We start from the raw sequence: 19,646 nt of genomic DNA, 5'->3' as shown, positions 1-19,646 counted from the left end.
CGGAGAAGCTTCTCCCCGGAGCTTCTCCTCGGTCCTTCCTCGCCGATATTCCGACGACATAGCTATTTTCGTTTCGCGAAATTCGTTCGCGTCGAGCACCCTTCACCCTTTCGCTCCCATTACAATAGTTACACATTTATCATATCTACAAACACTCTCGCAGCAATCGTATTATAACGCTGAACGATCCGCGCGAAAATAACTCGAAAAATAGAATTTCTACCTTCCGTTATCGATGAAAAATATTCCACGTCAAATTTGCAGCGAATATCTCCGAAAAATATTTTCACGAGCTCCGTTCCCAAAAAATTCCAATTCGAAGGAATCTCCGTGTTTTTTTTAAACGTACATCGTGATCACGTACGAACTATTGAACGTATCGAAAGCTAGATCCTCCAGACTCTGGTCCTGGTAGCCAAAGTTCATCGAAACCGTTTGCACCTCCGTGTTTCCCGCGTTGTCCTCCTCGATCGAAGATCCATCGTCGATCGTAACGTGCCGCGAACTCGAGCAAAACAGATCGTCCACGCTGCTGAAATCCGCCACGTCGTCGTGACAGAAACTCGTATCCTCCACCCTCAGCTCGACCGCCGATTTCGACGCCCACGTTTCGCGTTTCCTCGACGAACACTTCTCGATCAATCGTCGATCGTCGGCGTCCATCGTTTCCGCCGTCCACGAGCACTCTGCGTCCCTTAATGGAGATTTTATGTCGCCGGTGGACTTGCTGCGTTTCACGATCCTCGAGTTCGTCGCGCTTATCCGGGAAAGTCTCGTGGAAAATCCGATCGCGATGGACGCGTCGCGACTTAACGGGCACTCGTCGCGCCTCGAGAGAAGATGCTCGACACAGTTGGCGGAACAATGGAAGTCGAAAAGTTTCGGCCGATCGGAGACTTCGGTGGTCCTTTGGTCGCCAAAGTTGTTCGGATCGAGATTGTTGCACGATTTATCGTCGTTTTCGAACACGTTGCGAGTCGAGATTGGCTCCTTCGGATTGGCTTTCGCGATCGGCGAGGAGGCGCTGAGCGTTTCTTCGTTAGACAGCGAGGATAAAGACGACGAGGAGGACGCGTCTTCCCATCCGGAGTCTCGTGAAACTTGCAGCTTCCTCTTTGCATAATCGTTCAAACGCTTCCTCTTGAATAATTTTCCGACCGTCCTCGTCGCTTGCTCGAAACGACGCCTCGTCCCCTCCGCGTCTTCGTCGTTGAAAAAACTGCGATACGTCGAGTCGTCCAACAGATCGCCCGTCGATCGATTCCTCCTCTTGTCGATCTTCGAACTTTTCCATAACATGGAAACCATCCTCGAGATTCGTTTGCTCCCGTAGATCGTCGAGGCCGTCGAGGCGTGAAACGCGTCGTCGAGGTCAAGGCTGTCCATCGAGATCTCGAGGATGGAGATCGACGAGATCCCCGACGTTTCGTGATCGGCGACGAAGCTTCGTTCCCTCCCGCGTTGCGTGAAAACTTTTCTCATCGATCCCTTCAACCAGTCGAACATGATTCTCGGAATATTGGAAACGCGGTGCTCGAGAAAACGACACCCCAGAGTGGTATAATTAATTCTGAAGGGGTTGTTAAACCGGCGGCCGTACTTAAAGGAATCCTGTCCAGGTATGGTGGTGGGGGTCGACGAAGAAAGTTTACGACACCCCCGTGTCGACACAGTTACCCTCGATCGTGCACGAAACGAAGAAATATTTTAAAGATCATTCTATCAAAGAACTCTTCAAACCGCGATCAAAGGGTACCGATGCACCTTTTGTTCGATCTAATTGGGCCTGCTTCCACCGCCAACAATATAAATTAAAATCGATCCCAGTTCAGACGTCGTAAGGTCGCTTATCGCGTAGAAGGATGCGACCGGAAGCTATTTGCGTGTCTCTGAAGTTGACTTACGTCCAATTACGGTTTCCCCGCGTTCCTTTCGCGGTAGGATAAATCGTTTCCCGTAAAGAGCGAGCCCGATGTGGTCGATGGAGAGTGTTCCTTGGTCGAGTGCCTCTCCGTGGACCAGAATCGTTAAGATAAGCGATATAACGACCCCATTTTGGCCGTGTACCGGATCCCTGAAATTGTCTGGGAATCGATGCTCTCGGCGCCGAGATGACCGGGGCTTCCTCCGCGTCGCGAATCCTTCGTCTTCTTTCCCTTCCGCCCACGCAGGCGCTCGTTTCCGCGAAACTGGCTTTCGAAATAGGTCAAAGATCATCGAGAAGTCGCGAACCATGACCCTTGCAGATGTTCGCGACTCGTGTTGCCCCCTCAAACATAGCAGGGATTCTTTTCCGAGGATTAGGATAACTGCTTCAATATTAATCTCTGAGAGACTAAAATTAAAATTTATGAACACTCACGACGAACAGTTTACGCGTCGCGTGGATTGTTTCTCGGGTTTATTAAACTCGTTCGAGCGCTCTGTCCTCGGGGCTATTTCAAATAATATTCTTCGTACGCTACGTACATTCGTTATTTATAGGACATTTTTTATCCGCGTTACGTCTTCGTTTCATTAACATATCGACCGAGAGAGCGGTTTTACAAAAATTCCTTTGGACGTAGGCCAGACGTGGCCATAATTTACTTCGTTTCGACCCATGGAACAGTATTTTTAGACTTTCTTTATGTTTCTATATTCGCGGACCATAATTTCGCGCTTTCGAAACATAGAGTTCCTAGAAACATCGTTCGTACTATGTCGTTTCCTATGTAAATTGAAATTGAATAAAATCGAAACGCGACGCGCTGCGTCATTCTCTGGACACTGGTATCGTTCACGAACGAATGACGTGTCATCGAATGCAATGGCATTGTTCTGTACACCAAATACAGTCGCTACACCGCTATTATGACTACGATTATTGCAAACTAATGGGTATGAATTCGTCCGTAATAATAATATTAATCTCTCGCCCGTTCTAAGAGGGAACGGTTCCGCTTTGTAATAAAGCGATACATGCATGCTATAATTATCGCCGAAACCGTGCCGTGTGGTGCAGTAATTTCGCGCCGTTTCGCAATTAACGAAAATTGTTGCGTGCATTTAAATGCACCCGAACCGCGAAATTTCAAGCAAAACTTTTTGCTGGACGGGGGGGACCGGACAAAAGTTCGCACGGAAAAAAGCGAACAGTCGGAACGAACAAAAGACAGCAGCCCCCTTTTTCGTTGATTCGAATATTCCGTTGAATATAATTCGAATAATTTATGCACCGATTAAGCGCCCGAATATTCGCGATTATGAAATTTTCGTGTACGGTTCAGGGGCATTTAGGCGAAAGGATCGAGCGGAGAACCGTTCGATGTGTAATCTCATTGTTCCGTTGTGCACGACGAAGTGGCTCGGGTCACGATTGATTTCGGTTTTCCACCGAATCGACTATTATTGGGTGCTAATAAGCTGGGATTATTGACGACGTGGGTTAATTACGGTTCTAGTAGGTAACGGTGCTCGTAGCTGCAGTAAATCCAGGTAAATTCTTGACCATCGTTCCCTCGTGCCGCTCGCTGAAATTACGATTCCCATGGAAACCGATCGAGACGTCGACTTGGGTTTATTTTTAATCGAATATACTTGGACGGGAATTAATTACGTAAAATCAGGCCGCTGTAGAAGATTCGACGAATTCAACGGTGGACTATGTTGAGCGACAGTCCGTAACCGTTTCTGATACTGATTAGTTCGGTAGCTGGCGGTGATTGATACGGATAATCACAACGTAAGCCGACAGTGCTCCAGTTACGTCAGCCGTGTTTCAGCCACATTTGTTTGGAGTTACATTTCTGACATAAACAGCCCCCTCGGACAGATGAGCAAGCCAAGCGAAGAAACTCCGGATGCAACCCTTCCGTGCAAATCTTGGTGTCCGTCATCCCGACTATCCGTGAAACTGGATAACAATTAAAGTTGCAGTTAATTTTATTCTGAATAAAAATAGGGCGATTACGGTTCAATTATACGTGGCCCGCCGCTTACGAAAATTAAATCTCGAGGAGAAGTTGGCTCGTTCGAGTTTTTTAGGGTCAGGGAAATGAAATTTTGAGAAAAACGCTCAAGTTGGTCGCCCGTAACATGCTGCGATGTAACAAAGTTTTGGTACTGAATTTTCGGTGATTAGTTTGAATATGGAAATGACTTGGAAATTTGGAACGCCCGTTGTTTCGATAAAAATGGAAAGTGTCGTAAACGTTTCGTCGAAGCTCGAACGGTTGATTGAGAGTTGGAGTGCCGAGCATGTTTGTGTAAGACAATCGGGTTATTTGGACGAATCGTGGCAGGTATGCGGTCTATTGTCGTAGATTTCCGGTACAATGGAAGTAGCCTTCGCCACGGATAGCCACGGGAACGACAATAAACGCAGATTAGCGGATAGTGTCGACACTTTCACCCTGACCCAGCGGCATAATTACCTTAATCGGGAGCCACGAGCTTCGCCCCATTAAAATCGTCTCGTCATCGTCGCGTCGTTCTTTACCATCGTCAATATCTCGCTTCATTAGACTCGAGAACCTTTTTAAAGCCGAAGATTTTTCACCCCTTCAGTTTCAAATTGTACGCTAAAGCTTGTCATCGGATACAAATTTAATTTGTAAATATAAAGCTAGCTCCTTAAGTGTCCACGACTCGCGAAGATTTACGGATCTACTTAGTGCAGGCGTCGTTAAGGATCGAAAACGATTTACTAGAAAATGGTCCATAAACTTGCAAGCTCCTCGAGCACGCGAAAATGTTATCGTCGAGATCTTTTCGCTCCTTTCCTGCCCGTTCGCTTGTTATTCTCGATTATTTAATTCCGCTGGAAGATGGGAGCAACGCGATGTTCGATAGAAATTATACCACGGATAGGAAGTCGGTCGACAGATAAAAGCCATCGGGAAAATATACAGTCGAGGACAAAAAGAAACACACCCGTTTAATTTCTCAGTTTTCTCTTTGTAACAGTTTTATTCGCGATACAATTTTCTCGGGGAAGAAGTATAAATATTACGTATATTCAGTCAATGGAACATAAAATAGAATTTATCTGTTTTTATCAATATTCCATATTGCGTAAGACCTCCTTCATTCTGTGAAATTCTTTAGTTTTTTATAATATATTTACTACATTTAATACTACATTTTGAATACTCCTTGTGGAAAAACATACAAGGTGGGTTAATCTTTTGTTCCCGACTGTACGTGCAAGCGAAATGCCCAACGAATCCTTTGTCCCAGGTAGAAAATAGAAATACCGTAATGTTTCTCGTGGCCAGCGATCCGATCCTTCCTTTATCCTCTTCCATTGATATTTAATCCGACGCTGAATTTCATTTCCCGTTTCAAGCTGGTCGATACGTACACGGCGTCTCCGCTCGGAGGGATCGGATTTATTTTTTAAACGATGCCTCGATATCTATTAAACCAGTGATTCTTCGCCATTTATCTCCACCCTCTGGGCACTCTAATGGCGCTCGTCCTTTACGCGGAATAACGTTTCTAAATACGAGTTCAATCGATGTTTTCCAACCAGCGTTGTAAAGACCCTACTTGCATTAGAATCTTTCGAGGCTCTTTTGATCGTAATTCTAGCAGTCATTAGACCACAGTTTGAGAACCACTCTATCAAACGATACAATCTTCGATATTTGAATTCTACTTGCCGCGCAGGATGTTGGAATAACCGTCCTTTCGTTGATACGTTTCGATTTAACTCTGACATTTACTGAAACATCGCGCAGGAACTCCGTTCGGTCGATGTACCCGTAATCATTTTCGCTCGAAACGGTTCCTCCCGACAAATAATTCGCAATCCGAGCGGGGTTATTCGATTTCGAATCGAAATTGCACGCTCGAGGACAGGGAGCATTTAAAGCGGGTAAACGAGTTAGAAAAATAGTGTCGACAGAATTCGTACCAGATAATGAAGCTTCGCTATATGCAAAAAACCATTTCGTTATCGGTCCGTTCGTTACGTGCAACGATCGATCCAGACCCGTCCATACTTTCATTCGACTAATAGATAACCGATGAAACGAACGCGCAGCAATTTATTCAATCGGGGGTTACATTTTTATCTCTTGGTCGCAAAATCTCTCGATACCGATTCGAATATTAGTTTCCACACAACGAGCAACCGACGGACGATCGTCAATTCTTTTATTCGATATTGGGAATTTTTATCTAAATAGAAACTTCGTCGATAAATTACCACGCGTTATTTATCAATCGGTATCGAAACAAAAAGCAAAAGCATCGTCCAGCCGCGGTATCGAATCGAACGATCATTATCGTCGCGTAATAGTATTGGTTTCGTCGCTAATTACAGCCGTCCCGTAAGTTAATTACATTGTCGGGAACCGTGGTATCGCGTAGATTAGATTTAAATGAACGAAATCTAATAACTCGAAACGCGAAATTCTTGTTTCCCGGTTGCGGCTGGCCCGTCGTCGACCCGCGTCACTTGGTTCGTTTCCTGCAACGCAATTAATGCTACAGGGATCAATTAATTCTCAAAATCCGCGTCCACCCCTGCGACGTTGACGCGTACGACGTGATTTAATCCTGACAGGTATACATCCCTGACCGGGCGGTTTTATTGGGGTCGTTTTACGGCCGCTTTCCTGCAATTTCCCTGATTTTGCCCCGGGGAATTCTCCGCGCGGAAATAACTTGTAATAACGAACGGTATGAACAATCGCGGCACGGAATTCCCGTTCGAACATTCTTTTACGCATTCTTTCGTTTCCCCGACGAGTATTGTGCATCGATATGCCCGCGGATAGCCCGATAACACGTTCACTGTCGCGGTGGTCACCGGTGACCGATAATTTAAACTCAGGATGGATGGTTCAAATAATAAATAACACTGCTTTATGATAAGGTTAATGTTTAATACGTAGAATACTTATTTATTTTATTTTTAAAATATTTACAAATTGGGGGTGGCAAATGAAGTTTAAGAACTGCTTTGAGCGACAATCGATGGTATCATAGGGTAATCGAATGTTTGGATGGTTGAAATAATAAATAACACTTTACTTTATAATATAGTTAATATTTAATACGTAGAATACTTATTTATATTTTTTTTTTTTTTTATTTACAAATTGGGGGTTGCAAATGAAGTTTAAGAACTGCTTTAAGCGACAATCGATGGTATCATAGGGTAATCGAATGTTTGGATGGTTGAAATAATAAATAACACTTTACTTTATGATACAGTTAATGTTTAATACACAGAATACTTATTTATTTTGTTTTTAGAATATTTACAAATTGGGGGTTGCAAATGAAGTTTAAGAACTGCTTTGAGGGACGATCGGTTTCGATGGTATTATGGGGTAATCGAATGGGTTTTTATTACTTGTCGTTGAGCAGGTAAAGTCATAAGCGAAAATGAAGCCCAAGCAGAGAAAGGCCCTTTAGCATTAGGCGTGTCTCGGGTGAATGTAAAATTTGCATTCACTGGCGAGCGCGTAATTTACATGATCGTTTTGTATAATAAACGGGGAATCGATATTATTTAATGAACGGTAACCGTGGGAGGAATTGTATCAGCGTCGGGAATGATGGAATACCATACGAATCGAATTAAATCAATTTTCGTTTACCATTTATTTATACATTGTATTATATATTTCCGTTTCACGGTTCTCCGGTTAATAATTATAGTAACAAATAGTTCGAAGGAACGCTGGAGATAATACAAATGTCGGTTACATGGATATAATTTTCGTATTAAGGTAGAAAAACATTAACACTGAGAAATATTAATAAAACACGTTCAGAGGGGTTTTCACAGCTTTAATAAATATTCATTGCTTCTCTTAATTATTTTGTCAGATTTAAACACTGAAATATGCGCCTGTGTCAAAGGTGAAAACCACGGGTTATCCATTTTTATATTCGTGGACATCGAGTTAGCTGTTCGTGTATGATGGATATGAACTTAACAGAAAACTTTTTTTAATCCAGAAGCGTCTCTTTGATTTTATATTTAATATATCTATTAAATACAGAGAATTTTACCCAGTTACTAAAATTATATTTCGAATAGTTGAACCGTTTTAATTTCAAGTAGGTCGAAGCATTACGAAACGTTACAAAATTAGAATTATAATTATCGAACCGTCTCGATCTTTGAAGAAGCAACCTACGTGCGCTTTCGTCCATCCCCACCCTTCCGAAATGTCGTTGAACGGGGAGGTTTACTCACCCCCGATGGCCCGCCAGGTACAAAAAGGCCAGGTTTTGGCATTAGTCATTCACTTAACAGTGAAATTGCAAACCGTCCACGTCGCGTTCGTGAAGTTCTTCGGCCTTTGTCGTTTCAAACGTGCTATGATACAATCTGAATCTCTCAGAAATTAAGAAAAACCTTTATTGTAAAAATTCACGGTCGACGAGTGGGTTAGGAAATAAATAAAAATGAGCAACTTTGTGCAACGTGTGTTGAGGAAAAATAGCAAGAGCGAGGTTGGTGTCTCGACCATCTCGTTATTTATCAAAGTTTCTTACCCCTTTTCTATTCGTTATGTAATTGAAAATTGTGCCCCTGCATAATTTACATTTTTCTGTTGCAGTTGAACGCGGAGAACGAGAAAGAAAAAGAGTCGCGGACGACGGAGCCGGTGAGGTCGGGTCATCCGAAGGGAAATTGGATCAGGAAGCTTGGGAATTACTCGACGACCAAGCACGAACTTCCTGGTAGCTTCTCGAGGTTCAGCGTGACGAAAACCCTGCAGAAAAACAGGCTGGGCAACAGCTACGAGACGATATCTTCTCGCGGAACATCCGAGTCGTCCCAGTCGCTGGAGATGCCGGACCTGGAGAGCATCATACGCGAGTTCGAGGGTGGTTTTCTGTTGCCCAGGAAGCAGGACGCGGGCACGGGCGCGAGCAAACAGAAGAACTTCGTGAAGAAGATCGTCGCTGCGTTCGAAGAAAGATACAAGACGTACAACGATGTGAAAGTCGAGCAGGAAGCCAGAAACGACGGTGAAAAAGTCAGCCAGAGGTCCACGCCGACGAAGACGCCGAAAAGACGGTCCGCGATCTTCAGCAGCCCCTTCAAGAGCGCTTCCGGTTCACCAGACTCGAAGGAAAATTGCGAGAACTCGAACGACGAGTCCGGGATCGTCTCGACGCCTTCGAAGAAGAATTCTGAGCAGTCGAAGGTCTTCAGGAGGTCTGGAATCTTTGGTTCGCCTTTCAAGATGGCAGACGACGAGGACGAAGCTGAAAATGGAAACGGAAGCTCCGTTTCCTCGACTCCGTCGAAGAATAAGGACGACACGAAGGGCTCCAGGAGATCGAGGATCGTAACGTCTCCCTTTTATCGCAGTGAGCCGGATCTGGAGCGTCAGGACGAGTCCAGTCGAACGCGGAGTTTGTATTTCGATCTGACGGAGACGTCTCTCGACGACACGAAGACCGTGGAGAGCATCGATCTCGAGGCGAGCCTGCCAGAGCCGGACGAGAACGATCTCCCGAAGACCAGCACGATGATCGACGAGGGCAAAGGGTGCAAGAACGAAGGTCGAAAGGTTTCGTTCGCCGACAAAGCGCCGAAAATCATCGGAGCGTTCCTGAAGAAGCCGATCGAGGTCGAGGACACGTCCATCGATTGGATACCAATCACCGGGAAGAAATTGCCTCGAAAAAGGTCCTTGAAGAGGCTGCTCGCTTCGTTCACCAGCAGGATGACGTCCGACAAAAAGAGTAAGATGTACTCTTCCGAGAGGAATCTCTGCGAGGAGTCGTCGGAGCGTCACGATTCCGGATACGACGAAAGATCCTGCTCCTCGTCCTCGCTGGCCTCTCTGGTTTCCATCACGGAGGCCCTGCTGCATCAAGAGAACTCCTACGCCGTGCCGGAAAGAAGAGGCGCTCTCAGAACGTTCCAATCAAGGATCCCCAATGTGCAGGACGAGGACGAGGCGTTCTTCGACGCGTATTCCACCACTCGGTGAGTTCTCAGTTTATCTATTACTTTTCAGCGAACCTCTGCTCGTCGAGTGAAACTAAATTGCGCCGGAGTTTCCGTTCCCGTAATTAACAAAAACCCCGTTGGAAATGTTGCAGCAAACTGGGCAAAAAGAGGCTGCTCCTCAACGAGGTATCGCGGGAGGAAGTGAAACTGGATCTCGGGCCGACGTATCCCTCGGTCGCTAGCTTCGCGACGATGTCCCTGAATCGAAGATCCATCTGCAAGAAGGTCCACAGCCCAGCGTTGGAGCGGTCTTCGTTGACCAAAGTGCCGAAACATCCGTTTCTGAACGGCATCCCTAAACATCCGTTCGTCTCTATGACGAAGATCGACAAGTTCGAGGACACCAGCGATTCCGAGTCGGTGGTCGTCAAGAACGACCTGTACGAAGTGGAGTTCCGCAGAAGCTGCGTGGATCTGACCACGACGACCTTGTTCTCCAAGCGTTCCTCCACCTGCAGCGACTACGACGTCCCGAGGAGGTTCCTCTCGAAATCGGAGACAGAGATCCCGAAAGCTTGCCAGTCTTTCGCGACCGGAAGCCACGACGAGACAGTATACGACGTTCCAAGGGCGAGCAGTTTGGAGAGACCCAGATCCGGCGAGTACGACGATCCGCTTCCGCTTTCGTCGATGAAGCGAAGCGCCAGCATGACCGATTCGATCCTACCCGACGTTTACGCGACCCCCCGCGACAAAACGTCCCACTACGCCACCATAAAACCGAGAAATAATAAGATGTACTTTTGCGTAGACGTGCTGCAGAATTCTGGCCACGATTTATCCGTCGCGGGGAAGAGATCCTTTTAAACGACGCCACAGCCACCAAATATTTGCACAGTCATCCGTTGTCAAGGATTTCGTGAGTTTGATGTGAACATTAGCGCGAGAGGTAAGCTATACGCAGGATGTCCCGTAAAAATTTCGAAAAGAGAAAGAATTGTACGTAATGTTAGCTAAAAAACGATTTGTTTCAAGCTAGGAAACCACGAGACACCCTATGAAACTAGTTTACCCAGGATTTTTTGTTTTAGGATAGGCGAATTATTCTCAGATTGAACTTTTTCTTAATATCCGAAGTCAACGCGTTGATCGGGAATAATTTGCGCGCGAACGAAAGTACAAATATTTTATAAATTGATGATTAATGTAGCTGACGAGTGTTTTAGATTTTAGCCCTGTTGGAGAGTGCGTGAGCGGTGAAATTGGATGTTTTGGGCGACACGTTGGAGTGTTTTGTACTCCTTTTGGCTGCCTCTGGAATGCGTGCGTTTTGCAATTTTATCGCGCGCGTGTGTGCGTCGAAAACTGCTTTGGTTTTACTGCTCGCGCGTCACCGGAGTCTCGTGTATTTCGAGAGAAATATTCCACGAGATCTCCGCCCCTCGGCGAACGCGCGAGGATATTTTGTTTTAATTTTTAATCTCGCCTGAACTTCGCGAAACTCCCGAAATGGAATTTCGTGCGAAGAGCGGTCGAGTTAACAAGACCGACGAACGCGCGGAGTCGCGTGTTTCGACGTTGCTGTGAAAAAATTAATATACGCGCGTTACACAGTAGGATCCACGGCGTTTCCGACCGGAAACGCTTGCGCGAGCGACTCTTCCGTGACGTTAGATTTTAGGAGCGATCGTCCTGTTCGTTTTCGACGGGAAATGTTACACGTGGACAGGAGTTCGAAACGTTTAGTCTTAAATATTTCCGTAAAGAAATATCATCGATCAGCGTCGAGACGTTATACCTTTGTGATCTCGCAACGTATCAGTATTACGCGTTAAGTGCCATGTAGAATTAGATAAGAACTAAGACTAACTAGGTATATCGTCGACGTGATTGTTCGTTAGAGCAGAACCTAGAGACTATGGAAATATGTACAGTTTTATTTACCACGCTATATGTATACGAGCATATGTTGTATTTTTTTAAATAAAAGTTCTTCCAACGTTGCGAAATTCGGACGTCTGCGTATCTTCGATCCCTCAACGGATATTAGTCAGAGCTTCGATATTGCGTTAGTCAGAAAATTGAAGTTAGGCGGGATTAAAGGTAGCGGTGCACGGGTCAATAATGCTTGTCTCTAAACTTTAACCATTTCCAACGAATGACGTCATAGGTATCCTTGCCATTTTCACCGCGGATGCTCAGCTATACGTCATAGCCATACTAAACGTTTTCACCGAGGACGTCACGAGCTTCCAGTGACGATACAACGACGGACTTACGACAAGAACAGTTTTGAATAAAATTAACAAAATTTACTCGACTCAAAGTTCATTTCCAAAAATGTATTACTTGTTAGCAAATGAAATCTGGCGAACTCCCGGTGGGGAGAGTCATTGGCTCGTCCTTGTTCCGTAAACGTGAGCGACGATGAAGGAGGTTCCTCCGACGTTATGAAAGCAAATGTCTGCGGGCCCACGGGACCATAACGGAGGAATCTCACGGTGGAGAAGTACACTGACGTAGAAGCTCGTTTCGTTTGCACCGGGACGCGACGTGATGTGGGCGAGGAGCGTGGGTTGTAACGGGTGGCCATTAGCCTACCGCTGAAAGCACCTAGTGCACCAGAAATGCTCACGTAGGTGTTCGTGTCAAGGGCGAAGGATGGCGTGTAAATCCTTTTTAAAGAAACCGACGTCCGAATTAACGAGTGGGAGAATCAATGATTCACCAAATCCTGAATCTTTGAAAGCCTCCATTTCTTTACGATAAAATAAACGCAAGAAAATAATGGCTATCAGTTTACTTAAATTGCGTTTAATCCACTCTAACGAAACGTAAAGTAACTCTGCTTGAATTTCCTTAACATTTTTCAACTTTTTCGAACTCGATTATAATACCTCCCTTATCGAAGAGTAAAAAATCGCGCGATTTCGCCGATTTAACCTTTCTCTTCCGTGGATCACCCGTGGCAGTCTTGTACGGGATTAAAACTTGCATAAATCGCTTAACAAGACGAGGATAAGCTTTCCGCAGAGTCTAAGATCGACGAAGTTTATCCTCAGCTAGGTCCGCGTCTTCGATCGAATTTATGTTGGACAAATAAAAATAAATCTTGGCAGTTCCGTCGCGTTTACATTGGACACCAAAGTCTCGTGAATTTTAATTTTAACGGGATATCGTGATCGATCGGTAGAAATTTGAATACATGCTAATACGAACGATTTTTTACCAGAGATAATTGCGTTTCCCAGCACCGTAAATACAATTAGGTCTCCCGCGGCGGACAAGTTTGTGCAGCGTCAATGTTTTCGAGTAATTTATCGCAATCGTTCTCCGGGCCTGATCGATCGTATTAATTCGAAGTAATTTACGAGCGACGCGAAACGTTAATTCAGCTGTAACGAGTTCGTTACTTTGTCGCTGGATTGGCGTTACATAACAAGGACAGCTCGAAACTAAGATTTATGGAGCATCCTCGTAGAAAACACGCGGACACGAACTTACAAAAAAACACTCTATCTTCTCTGATCTTTCTAAATATAAATCCACTTCTCAACGATATCGTGTTTTCAGTTTCTCGCGTGGATTCTTTGATTTGAATCTCTTACGGTCCCGTTGCATTCGTTCGTAGCCAGCTAAATTTATTCCCGATCCCTTCGCCGAATCTATAATTCCGTGCTCGTTAAAATTCACGAAGTTTCGCTACAAAAGTCGAGTACGCGATCGAAATTAATTAGCCTGCCGCGCAACGGTGAATTTCGGAACGCGTGACTTCGAATTTATTTCGGCAACTTAGCGTCGAGATAGCTGCTTCGAAACGACGAGTTATCGCTGCGTTTGATTAGATTCTATTTTCTGGAAAACGAAACGATGGACGCGCCGATGCGACGTGGCACGGAACGCTCCGAGATGACTTTAATGGGCCAATAAAGCGACGTGTCCGAAGAAGAATTCGCATGCAGTCGTGTGGCTTCGACGGAAGGTCGACCGAACGAGAGAAGGAGCAATTTTCTAAGCCATCAGCCTGGAAAATTGCTGCAACGTGTTCGCGTGGACGGTTGTTCAGGGTCAATGACTTTTTTTATTTTTTCTTTTACAGTTTTACTCCAAATTGCGGCACTTCGAAGCACCGGGGAATAGTCTCGCGCCACGGACTTCCGCCAAAGATATTCGACCACATGTTACGCTAACTATCGTTCGATGATCCCAAAATGGGTTCAGCCGTAATAATAATTATCGAATAAATATCAGGGTATAATTTCTGGCAACGTACATTAGTAAAATATTTTATTTGAAATATACTTAGTCGAGATTTCACTTTTTAAATCGTAGAGTCTATTACTTAAAACCATTTTTATAATACACTTTATCTCTGGGTACGGTAAGCTAGCGGATCGATCGCTCAAACTGGACGGATAATGTTTCTTTTCCGAGGAGTCGTTAATTGATAGCCCGTACGATCGATTATGCAAATGTTTAGCCGAGTAAAAATTACATTGAAACTCATCTTTAAGCAATACCCTCGCGGTCATAAATATGAATAGGAATACTGTTGCAATAACATCGATGTCCCGTTGATCTCGCTTGGAGAAACATTGGCATCGATCCGTAGTAAATTCCCAGCCATGTTGGACGCGCGTCAAACCGTGACCGATCAGTCGATCCGATTTCCTATCGGAGACGTCCATATTCCTCTTTCAGATAAATTTCATGATCGACGGAACGCTAAATAAATCTGTAAAAATCGCGAGAACTTTATCAGATGGTATGGAGATAAATATTATTTAATATCAACGCTGTTTCTCTATCTAGAAAAATAAAGCTGTGGATGTCCCGGACTTACCATTATCAATTAAAAATGCATCCGTCTTGCGATTTGACTGTCGACGCAAAAAAACAAGTAAGGAAAACAGTGGGGGTGTTGGAGATAATGGAAACATCCTGTACACGAGTACCTCGCGGATTTTTGTTTCAGATCCAACGCCGCGGAAAAGCTCATCGTGTTGCGAGTTCGGCATTTCAAAGAGGCACCTTTCGTCAATAACGAACGCAATTCCTATGCAAATCTGCCCGCGAGCAGATTTCGCCCGTACGCGAAAAGCCTGGACGCGCTACTTACCGGAGGAAAAGTGGTTACAAGGAGGATATGGTCGGACGAGTCGGCACGACAGGGAAAAAATTGTGAAAAACGCGCCACGCTGTCGTGGAACGAATTGATTTTATTGAGTCCTGTTTCAGGCTGGAAACTGCAGGAGGATGATCAGGTATGTCGACTGTACCCCGATGATCTGAAAACAATAACAATTCCGTTAAGACTCCTACACGAAGTACATCACAAATGGGAAACAATTCGTATACGGATCGACGAATAAAACAGAGATTCAACGTGGCAAGTAAATTGCTGTAATGTTATTGGACGGCCGCAAATTGGAACGAAATTTTGCCCGTCTTTGGCGCGCGCTGGTTCAAACAACCCATTAAATCGTTGTTCGATGTTGTTGGTCGGGAGGCGAGTTAACGGAAGTTTGGGTAATCGGAATATTTAATGAAACATCGAGGGATGACGTTTGAAATTCAAAGCTCGTTATTGCGTTTCGAAACATCGACGGTGCCCTCCCCCTGTTCGAGGCGGGTACCCGGAGTCCAGTGTCGCTGGGTTCCGTTAAAGGAACTCGATTTGTCGGTGAAATCGGAGTCGCGGAGTCGGGAAGTGGATTACAGAAATCCCTCGGAGGCTTTACGAGGAAGCAATTTACGATCGGTCCGGCGACGTTTCAAAATCATGGTTATTAAGCGGCGTCCAATTAATCCTTCGCTTTTGTGAAGCGGCGCGTGAATATCTGCGAAACTGGAACGACTGCGATAAGAACGGTTCTCCTGCCCGGGCGTAGTTGGTTCGAACGTCAAAGGGTAGCAGGGGCGAAGGGGGGGGGGCGGAGAAGGGTTCCGCCGTTGTTCGCGATTAAAAGCGTCTTTTACGCGAAGATGGTTCGAAATGCATTTACCGAGCACAGAAGCGGCAGATTCACGTCGAAAAGCCCGCCGGCGGAGAAACGGAGACGCCTGTTCAAAAAATGCAACGACGTGCGAACGCTCTCCTGCAACCAACACGAATCGATTAGTCCAAAACTCCTATTTTTCGATTAATAAGCCTAGTTTCCTGGTTCGATACTCACGTCGTGTGGAAATTTCTTCATTACTCTGGCGTTCCACTCGGTGATAATGGCGCCCATGGAATTCGCCTGGAATTCGAAATACTCTAATTTGCTCGTACGATTGCGAGAAAACTCGATCGGGAGTTGCGCGAAAGTTCTATGGAAATTTCGATTCGATTCCTCGGGAGAGTCGACGTTAGCGATTGGAGCACCCGAAGTTGCCCGCCAAATATTTTGACCGCTCGAGGCTAATCGCCTTATTACGATGTCGCGAATAATGAGACAAGATCGTTCGATAAGATACCTTCCGCTCTCGAAGTTACGGAACTCGTAAATAATTCGCGTTGCATCTGATTAAGACGACGATACGAATGTACAATTACTATAATGGTGATTCGATTCGCTGAATGGGAAAAACAAACTTGTATCTCGTGAATTTAATGGTTTGCGTGTCACGTTGGAAACAGCGTGACCGTGTATCCCCGATTAGAAGAAAAACCGTATTTCGATAAAACTGTCGACGCAATTAATGTCCCGCGGATCCTGGCGTTGATCGATCGAACGAGTCGATAGCCTGAGCGATATACCTCCGTGGTCGCATTATCGCAGGCAATGTGGAGGGCCAAAAGCTGAGCTATGTAGACGATGAGCCAGACCAACATGTTGAACAGCATGCGCCAGGGTATTGTCGACCAGGGCGTCAACATCACCCAATCGATTATGAAGTACAGGTTGCTGACGCTGTGCACGGACAAGTTCCCCAGCCAGAACAACAACGACCACCAGTAGATACTGTTGAGCGTCTCGGCGATCACCATTAATTCGCTATGAAGATCCTGGACAGTCTTTCGTGCGAAAACAACGAAGACGTATCGTTACTGGAACACCTATGGCCGCTACAGCTAGATCTAGGAAGAACTCTCAAACCTTTCTGCTGACGGTGCTGCTCTTGTAACCGATCTTCGGCGGCAGGTTCTCCCTGGCCATCAGGTTCAGCTGACGGAAGCGTTGGCCGATGAAGGTCACCATCCCGAAGAACTTGTACACGGATATCGCGGTGCCCAGGTAAATGCACATGTAGCTGATGTTGAAGGCCCATTCCTCGGAATACGCGTACATGCCGCTGAGATTGATCAGAGTCCAGGCGATGGTCTGGGTGATCAGAAGCGCCCAGACGCAGATCTTCGTCTTGATCTCCTTCCGCGGGTAACCGAGCCTGTCGAGCTTCTCGTCGAAGTCTTGAAGACCGTTCCAGATACGGGCGAACGACCGTCTGTTCAACGCGGTCGTGATCAGTTCGTACACGGCCACCAGGTAGTTGACGATCACCTGCGACGAGGACGCTCTTGAAACATCGACTCGATTAATTTGTCTAAACTGTTCGTCTACCTTTGCAGTCTCGACCGCCGCCACGATCGACTTCTCACGTTTCGTCACGATGAACTTCATGAACACCATGTATATGATGTAGGAGTAGAGGACCAGAAAGACCAAGGAAAACACCAGGCAGACGTTGGAGGGCACTATCTGATCGCCCGTGAAATCGTACGGCGCCAACCCGAACACTTTCATTATGCAAACGGCGGGGTAAACTGCCGAATGTAATTGAGAGTCCGGACCGTGGTACTTGCTAGGATGATACTTCTTCTCCGCGGACAGTTCCGCGAACGTGGTCTCCACGTCGAAGGGTTTCACGCGGATCCTCGCCCTCGGTAGGGCGTTCTGTCTGGAGTAGTGCTCGGCGAAGTCCCTTTGGAACAGACCCATCTCTTTCATCGTGCAATTCGACTTGGACTCGATCGCCGCTTTGCCACAGCCGCGGGCTGCAAGGGGAGGGAAAAAAACAGAGTTGTAATTCGTTTATCGACGAGCGTGCGAACTAAATTATACAACGCGACGGGGCGCCATTGTGGCGAAACTTTAGTCAATTCGAAAACATCGGCGGGAGGACCGACTGCGTCAATATTGTCTCCGCAAACACGTGTCGCTGCATACATGCGCTCCCTTGCATACCAAACGTCGTGTCTTTATGTTTGTCAACTGTTTGTAATGAGAGGCGCGCGTGTAAAATGGAATATTTATCAATTTCAATCCGTCGATCGAGAAATGGAGCTTTGATCCATTCGAGGAAGATTAAGCTGATTATTGGGTCCATTTATCGTTGTTGAAACTAAAGATGGTCGGTTAGAATCCTCTTCCTGTTAGTAGAAGCGATCTGGAAAGTAGTTTAAACGCGCAATAATGAGCAGGTAGGACCTATATTTTCGATAAACAAGCTGGAAAGTCCCTTCAACTATAGAATGGGAAAATTGTGGCAGAGATCGATAAATTAAGGGCGCGAAATGAATTGCTCCGGCTCTAACCGGCTATTAGTCACCGCTTCCGGTGCACGGAACGAGCGCTATCGATTTGAAATATTAGTGAAAAAAAGAGGTGATTTCACAAAGAACCCCGTTGAACCGGTTCCTCGCCTGTAAATTCGTTTAACGCCCCTAATTTATGGGTCCGTCGCCAGTCGTTTATTCGCTAACGCGCTCGGGGACAACAAAACCTAAAGTAATAACAAATAAATTTAACGCGTATAATTGGCGTTCGCGGCGAAATGGATTTAATATTTGTCAACAGAGGAAGAGACGGCTTTGGCCATTGTCCGAAAATCAAACGAAAAATTGAAAATCCACGTCGACGACGGGGGGGAAATTGAGTTCGATCGGGAAATGAAAATCTCGATAGTTACGAGCGTGCATTTGCAAAACAGAGTTAGCGTCACAACGAACGAACGAAACGATGATCAGTATGGTCGGATGCGTCTTGGAGAATATAATTTTGTGAAAATTGCGTTCGCGTTTTCCGAGTTTATCGAGTCGGTGCAAATATTGTGTCCCGATGGGAGCGTATGCATACTTTATCGTAGAATACCTGTAATCGAGAAACGTAGAGACGTGTTTACGTTTATCAGGTACAACCTGATATTTACCTGCTGTTTGCCGTTCATATCTTTTGAATTAATGCGAGGAGAGGTGAAAAATATGATTTACTAACGGTATTCGCAACGATCGATAGACACGCGAACGATCCAGCATAGCATTCCAAGGGTGACGTAGGCGATAGTTTAAGTGGAATAAATTATTGTGCATGATTGGTCTTGAGTTCAAGGATTTTTCAACATCATCATTACGATTGCAATACGACGTTTTGTATCGAGAATATAAAAAAGGGGACAAGATCTGTTCAAATATCGCTAATTAGCGCGAGACGAGGCGCGAAAATGGATGCTGAATGGCCCTGTAACTGCGCGATGCCGTTTCCGGCGACGTGGAATCTCGATGGGAGAACAATATTCTAAATGCAGGAGAACTGGCGCGGAAAATAAAATTCCGAGAGTGCTGTGGTGATTGAAATCCGAGGAGCCTCGCGTTACGAGTCCAAGAATCTTGAAGGCGAGCTTCCTCGCGATTATATAACGTGGTACAGGAAGCAGAGACGACGTAGAAACGATGTCTGGAAGTATTTAAACTTTAACATCGCGCCATTCGAAGTTGGGTCACTCGTGACCCGTCCTCAGACGGTCGAAG

General features: G+C 45.6%; 2 protein-coding genes across 2 annotated transcripts; one reads left to right on the top strand and one right to left on the bottom strand.

Moving 5' to 3' along the window:
• The first annotated feature begins 8,592 nt into the window (after positions 1 to 8,592).
• LOC122398278 lies at positions 8,593 to 11,967 on the top strand. Its single transcript, XM_043397994.1, has 2 exons — positions 8,593 to 9,952; positions 10,069 to 11,967. Exons 1-2 carry the CDS (start codon positions 8,802 to 8,804, stop codon positions 10,781 to 10,783), a joined length of 1,866 nt encoding a protein of 621 aa, XP_043253929.1. The 5' UTR covers positions 8,593 to 8,801; the 3' UTR covers positions 10,784 to 11,967.
• A 3,183-nt stretch (positions 11,968 to 15,150) lies between these two features.
• On the bottom strand, positions 15,151 to 19,066 carry LOC122398453 (putative gustatory receptor 2a). Its single transcript, XM_043398297.1, has 7 exons — positions 18,991 to 19,066; positions 17,461 to 17,894; positions 16,999 to 17,400; positions 16,659 to 16,916; positions 16,093 to 16,158; positions 15,922 to 16,014; positions 15,151 to 15,204 (listed from the first exon to the last, which is right to left on the bottom strand). The coding sequence occupies exons 1-7, from the start codon at positions 19,064 to 19,066 to the stop codon at positions 15,151 to 15,153; spliced, it is 1,383 nt and encodes a 460-aa protein (XP_043254232.1).
• Positions 19,067 to 19,646: the final 580 nt, after the last annotated feature.

This window comes from Colletes gigas, unplaced genomic scaffold (genome assembly GCF_013123115.1).
Source record: "Colletes gigas isolate AHSC1104 unplaced genomic scaffold, ASM1312311v1 Colletes_gigas_Sc00011, whole genome shotgun sequence".
NCBI classification, from domain to species: Eukaryota; Metazoa; Arthropoda; class Insecta; order Hymenoptera; family Colletidae; genus Colletes; species Colletes gigas.
This window is presented reverse-complemented; position numbering and strand designations above follow the sequence as displayed.